At 40.6% G+C, this 6808-nt stretch overlaps 1 protein-coding gene across 4 annotated transcripts in view; it reads right to left on the minus strand.

Moving 5' to 3' along the window:
- Window positions 1-380: 380 nt before the first annotated feature.
- The window catches only part of NTNG1 (netrin G1), a 373322-nt gene continuing 366894 nt past the window's right edge, over window positions 381-6808 (minus strand). For all 4 annotated transcript variants that reach the window (XM_040232188.1, XM_040232190.1, XM_040232186.1 and 1 more), the window contains one exon: window positions 381-2178. In XM_040232188.1, coding sequence (XP_040088122.1) covers window positions 1937-2178 — 242 coding nt within the window. In that variant the 3' untranslated portion in view covers window positions 381-1936. The remainder of the gene's footprint in view (window positions 2179-6808) is intronic.

Raw genomic sequence — 6808 nt, forward strand, 5'->3', positions numbered from 1 at the left:
TCATCTAGTTTTCACCGAGGATATTTATCAGAAGACATCCCCATCCCCCAGTTCAGCAAAGAGCAGTGGCAGGGTAAAGAATTCAGACTGGAAGTAGGCGTCCAACATAACACCATCATAGATTATTGCTCTACCAAGTCATGCAAGACTTCACTGTCCTTCAGACACTGGCTCGGGCTGATAATTGTTTTTGACTCCAGGAGATGCTGTCGCTAACACATTTGTAACCTGTAGGACAACAGTGTGGTGGGAATGGAATACACACTGTTTTAGTCACTTTGGAACTTTGCACTGGTTCTTTCCTCCTCTCCCCACCTTGCTGTCTTGCACAGTAATTGGCCTAATAAAAGGCAGAAACAAGAATTTATTATACCTTGGGCGGTACTTAAAACAAACTTTATTCTCAAGAACAGCAGTTATGTCTAGCTGCTGCTGGGTATTTTGATATTTCCTATAAATACTTAGTCTGAATATATTCAAAGTCAAATTGCTAATCACTCAATATCCCTGCGACTTTCCTGGTACCCCAGGTTTTCTCTTATGATACTCCATGTAAACACTGTAATTGGAAAGATACATAGATCAGCATCCCTAGAGTCACATGATCACATCAATCTGTGAAAATAGCATGACTTAAAAATAAAAGTCTCTTAGTACTCTGCCAACAGGCTTTGGCATAATCTTGGCAATCACTTAGATTTTTTTTTTTTTTTTGCTGTTATAATTTTTCCCAAGTGGAAATAGTCTCATATTTTGCAGAAGTTGTCCAGGCTAATGAACATCAATCCATCTTCCTGGGTACTAAATTCGTCAGCTGAGTGTATTCGGTCCACATAGGAATCAGTAAAGTGAGTGTGAAACTGCTCGGTGGCTGCTCCTTTCATCTTAAGAAATTGCAATACGAATTCCTGAAATCGTTTATGCAGGAATTTTTATTCTTTAAATCTTCTAGTGTTAAAGCAACAAGAAAACACTTAGAATGTCCTTTGGTGGAATCTTATTACACTTGTTAATATATGTAAACTGATATTCTTTGATGCCAGCAAGTTTGTTGCCCTTACAGAGAAATCTCTGCACAATGGAACAAAACAGAATGGAAGGAGGACAAAATAAAATGTCAGTCTTTGCTGATTCGAATTAGATACATTAACAGATTGTCTGGTAACACAAATTGGCAAGAATACAAAAAATCTACATATTACAGTATTCCAAGAAAAATAACTTCATTTGAATACAAAAGGATAGATACACTTTCTTTTCTCCTGTAGCCACTCTTGGGGACAGTGGATGTGTGCTCGCACTGGGATGACTCAGTGCTGCTAAGATACACAGGGTATGACTGGCTGGAGCTTTTGGAGGGGGCTGTTACACGTGTGCATTACTAACATCAGACAAAGAAATCTTTCAACCAACAAGGGTTACAGAGCAACGGTTCACTAAAGCACAGGTTGGAAGGGGGTTCAGGGACTGAAGCAGGCCAATATGGCAGCTTGTAACAGACTTCCTTAGACCCACAAAGCAATGCCAGCAAAGGATGCTTCTATTTGGTTGGTCCACACACAGGGCCAGGTGGTGCTGGGGCACACCACGTGCCAGTAGCAAATGTTTTTTAGGTTGGTTGATTTGTTGTTGTTGTTTTTCTTTCCTTTTGGGGGGCTATCACAGCCTTTCCGATGGGTGGTAAGCTCTGCAGCTGGCAATGTGATTCGCAGTGATAATATCAACAGCTGCCAACTCCTCTGAGAGTCAGAAATTAACAGTCTTGACTCAGGTGTGCTGTCCACGGCTGATAAATATGGCTTAGTTCAGTTAGGCCTTCTTTGTACACTGTGTTTGAGTAGGGGTGTCTGAGGGCGGGTTTCCTATGTTAGTAGCAAAGGCTGGGGCTGTGTTTGCTTCCCCAGAGCACGGCCCGTCTGGTGGCTGGGTGCGCCGCCTAGATGCCCAGGGGGCCGGCTGTCCCCAGCAGAGCGGCCAGCAGCAACAGCAGCGACAGCAGCGCGGGGGAGCCGCGCGGGGGCGCGCCCTGGCCGGCATCGGGGCCGCAGCTGCCCGCCTCCTCGCACCGCAGCTTCTCGCACAGGACGCCCGTGTACGCGGCTGGGCACAGGCAGCGCACGTTGTTGTGGCACGTCCCTCCGTTCTGGCAGTGCAGGAGCTCGTTGTCGCAGACATTCGCTGCAGAACGAGGGAGGGGGGCGCGGGGAGGAGAAGCAGAATCAATTTAAGTTCATCTGGTACATCATGTTTTCAGCTTAAAAAAAAATCTCTATCGATCTTGTGCTCCCCCCTCCCCTCCGCAAACTAAGCATGTGACTCCGATTTCCAAACAAATGTAGTTTGCTGCCTTTGTTTTGATCATATGAATCCTTTTCATATAGATTTTTTTTTTCTGCAATCTTGGATATTATCATTGTCCATTTCAGACAATCAAGTACAAAGAAATGTGATACTCCGGGTTTGGCAGTATCTTCTCTTCACGGAACTGGGACCTGTTGTGACCTCCAGGGCTGTTCAAGGATAGTGCCTCATACAAGAATGCAGGGCTTTGGAGCCAGATAAATGGAATTAAAATGCAAAGCAGTACTGCTAGAATGACCAAGAACTTCTAAGGGGTGGGCCATTCTCTCCGCGGGTGATTCCAGCGCTGCATGCAGGAAGTCGGGAGCCAGCGGCAAGCATGAGAAGGGAGGGGTGGGGCAGGGGGCAGGCAGCATGCTCCAGGCAAGGTGGCAGCCAGATCCGAGGAGAGAAAGCTTTTCATGGGAGTAATGTGAGGAAGAGCAGTGCATTTGTGCCTAATAGCCTATTAGGATATTTATCGCTTTGTAAATATAGCAACTAGAGTCCAAGGTTACCTTGATTTCCAGGGGTAATAATAAATGCAATGGTGAAACCCTGATTATCAAAACTTTATTATGTCCATCAATTAATAAAATCAGTTTGAATAAATAAAGCAAGCAATTTCAGATACTAAAATTCATTCACAGTCCCTGTCATGTAACTTGCATCTCTAATAATTTATTTCTTCAAAGATCAAGTTTTCCTTATTATTCCATGTCTCCTATTCCTTTAGATAATCAAGGTTTCACTGATTTAGCAGAATAATAAATAGAACACAGGGAAATGAAAACAGCACCAAAGAGGAAAAGAGCTAAGAACACTTCCCAGCAACATATGCCACTTAAGCACTTACTATATAGAACCACTCTGGAAAGGGGAGGGGGGTGGCGCAGAGCAGAAAAAGGAGCTTCTTATAAATTATAACATTCTTCTTTAAAAAATGTCATAGTCAAATTTCCCCAATTTGACACACACGCACACGCATATTCATACTATCAAGTGTAAAGTATTTTAAAAAAATAACCCTCTTCTCCCAGTAATAATTCAATAAAGAATATTGCCTTGTCCATTAATCATGTTCAACAGTTATGTCACCGTCAAAAGAAGCTTCTTAAATGTAAACATGCTAATGTCCTGTGTGCAAATGAGCTGAGAAAAGATGGTGGTGGATGCTCAGGAGTTAATAAAAATGTGCCCTAAATAGGGCCCTATCTTCCCACCTTTCACAACAATTCCTTGGAGACCTCTATCATAGTTGTATAATGGATTGGTATAATTTTCAAGTGTACCCCCACGTGCTATCTGTAAATGTTAGAAGTGACTATTAAGACCTACTAAATCCTTCAGGCTCACAATATTGATATACAAGGTAGTGTTTCAAGGGTTCTAATGATTATGTAAGCTACTTCTCATCGGGTGACTTATAAACCATAAATATTAGACCCAAATTGTAGTATTTTACGAGCCTTGGTTAAAAAAAAAAAAAGTCAAGATCTGTAGCTCTGAGGCAAAATCTACAAGACTAGAGTGGTTAAACTCATGGTCAAAACTGACAAAACCCTACTTTTTTTTTTTTGGTTGTTGTTAATTTGGAAAGCATACATAGGGTTTCAGGATTTTGTTTTGCTTACGTTTCAGAAAATATCTGTTTAATTGGGGCAACATGGAATAAACAGATCCAAATAACTGTTTCCATTTAAAGTTAAAGATTCTCAGCATTTCTTGTTCCAGGCAGCAGATTGCTGAATGGGATATTTCCTTTCATTTGGGCACTACACATAGGGAAATATTGTTTCCATCAATATTGATAATTGCTTGCCTTGAATAATTGAGAAGAAATCAATAGTTAATTAAATATCACTCCCCGTAAGAAAAAAAAAAAAGCTCTTTTTCTTCTTCTTGGACTTGAATGTAAATCAGTTGTTGAACAGAGGTTTCCTTTTTTTCAAGAATCTGGTGATTAAGTTAAAATTCAATACCTTTCCTACATTTAAATAATCTACTAGTTGATGTTGATGATTGTGAGAAATTTAATAAATACTCAAGGACCAGATGAAACCCAGGATTAATAATCACATTAATTGGAGTAATATGTTTTCTATAAGTGATAAGGAGAAAAAATGGAACCTGGAATATATTTAATTACTTTAGAATTTACTTTAAGACACATTTCATTTGGTCTCTTGATTGTGCTGTTCAACAAACACAGAGCTTTACCATATGCATAGATCTCTCTGTTGGAATCACATGTTAGAAGCACATCTAAACCGAAGTACAAATCTTACCTGCTATTCATAAACTTATGCTCCATCCTCATGTCATTTTAAACTAAATTTGTAGTGCCTAATGAATAAACTAAGTAGTTAACAAATATCATTAAGCTCTTCTTCAGCATACTAAACACCATGAAAAAATAAAAGAAATGGCATAATCTCTGCTCTTACAAAGTTTAAATCTGGTTTGCAAAATAAAATATATACACAAAAAATAATATAATGTAGATTTCATTAAAATACTTTTATCAGTTCTGTCCAGCTCAGTCAGCATCTGTTGTGTGTCAGATGTGTTGCTAAATCTACTGCTGTATGGTTATAACTCTATCTGCCCTAAAGGAGCTCACAGTTCTGCAGAAAACAAACAAATGAACATATACAGAAATAATTATGATACAATATGAAAAAAAACTACAATGGAAGCAAACTGCTAGGGGAACTCAAATGCTGGTATAAGTAATTACCTGGAGGAAGATTTGAGAAGAGTACAGAAAGGAGATTGTATTTGAACAATGACATGCATCGGGCAAATATTGGTAGAAAAGCATTATGGTCGGGGAAACTCTATCAGTAAAGGCAAGAAGATGTGAAAATACTTTGTGCTGGCTGTTAAGCATTTGTCACTCAAGTCTAAATCCACCTTTCTTCTGATGTTGAGGCTGAAGCCCTGCATGCTGTCTCCTGGTTTCCACCAACAGGGTGCACTAGAGAGAAAGAGAAGGCAGGAGGAAGGAAGCACAGATTTCCCTTTCCCTGATTCAGGGCTCTTCCTAAGACTATTGTCCCAGCAATGGCCCCACATCCCAACAGCAGCAGTTTGTTCTGGGGCTCAGCCTTTTCAGAACCAGTTTCAGTCTCACCCTTAGAGGTTTCTGCCCCAACCTGGCAGTATTCCTTCTCTAGAGGTGTGAGCCCCAGTTCCAAGGGGCTCCTGCCTAACATTTCAGGGGTAATAGTAGCAGTTAGGCATTACTTCTCCTAAGAGGCATGGGTCCCACATCTGTGGGGTCTCTCCTCCAAACTGTTAGCTTCTCATAACCCCATCCTCTTTTACTACTCCCTGCTCACACAACTGAAAATTTCTGAGTTATTTCAGTGTCCTCTTCTCATGTCTAAATTCTAAAGCACCTGTTTAACCATTTCCTTTAGTAAATTCTCTCTACTGAAATATGTAGTGTGGGTTCACTTTTCTGACTGGAGCCTGAGAGACACATGGAAAATGTTGGTGAATGATAAAATTCTGTGTAACATGCTACAGAGTTTAGACCGTCTGAGCCACCAGGGAAGCTCAACAAGCAATGCGAAGCTGTCAAAGACCTATGGGCAGGGTGATGATTTAAAGGGGGGAAAGGTGAGGCTAGGCCTGAGAAAGGACAGGCTGGAGGCAAGGTGACCAGATACTTCAACAGAATAGGCTTGGTCTGGGTTAGAACACTGGGGAGGAGGAAGGAAGAACATATTTGGAGGCAGGTTATCTGAAATAGGTAAGAGAAAGTCCGAGGTTCCTATTTTTGACATTTGGACACATCATAATGCAATTTATTAAGAAAAGACTGGAGGCAGGGTTTGGTTAGGGAAGAAAATAAACTCTCTCTTTCTCTCTCTCTCTCTTTTTTTTAATCTGTTGACTTAGAGGGATCACAGGCTCTTCTGCAGGGGTCTTGTTATTAGTTGGAAAAAACTAGTTAAGAGTTCAGGAGGTAGTTCTTCCTGGAGATACAGATTTGGAACAGGGGTGATGGTGGTCATTGTTACAAATAGTGAAGAGAAAGGAACAGAAGACCTCATCTGCTAGAATATAGATTAAGTTGAAAGGAAAACTGAAAATAGAACCCTGAAGAATATCCACATTTAAGCCATAGGCAAAGAAAGAAAAACCAGGAATGATGCTGAGAAAAAAAGATTTCAGCAAAATGCAGTGATGATATGAGGTTATAAAATTAATCACAGAAGTCTTCCTGCTGTGGTTAGCTGGATCTAGGAATAGACTGGAAGAGTATGAAAGGAAGGGCACTTTGAGCTTGGGTAAAGGAAATATGCAAAGTAAGCCCTGCATGCTCTTGATTGAATCTGACAGAAGGGATTTTAGAATAATTAGAAAAAGGATTGGAGGAATTTGAGGAATTAATGTTTAATAGAGGTCTTTGGTTGTCAGTCTAAAGTAGTAGCTTTCAACAGTGGATGATTTCCGT

This window comes from Oryx dammah, unplaced genomic scaffold (genome assembly GCF_014754425.2).
Source record: "Oryx dammah isolate SB20612 unplaced genomic scaffold, SCBI_Odam_1.1 HiC_scaffold_28, whole genome shotgun sequence".
Lineage (NCBI taxonomy): Eukaryota > Metazoa > Chordata > Mammalia > Artiodactyla > Bovidae > Oryx > Oryx dammah.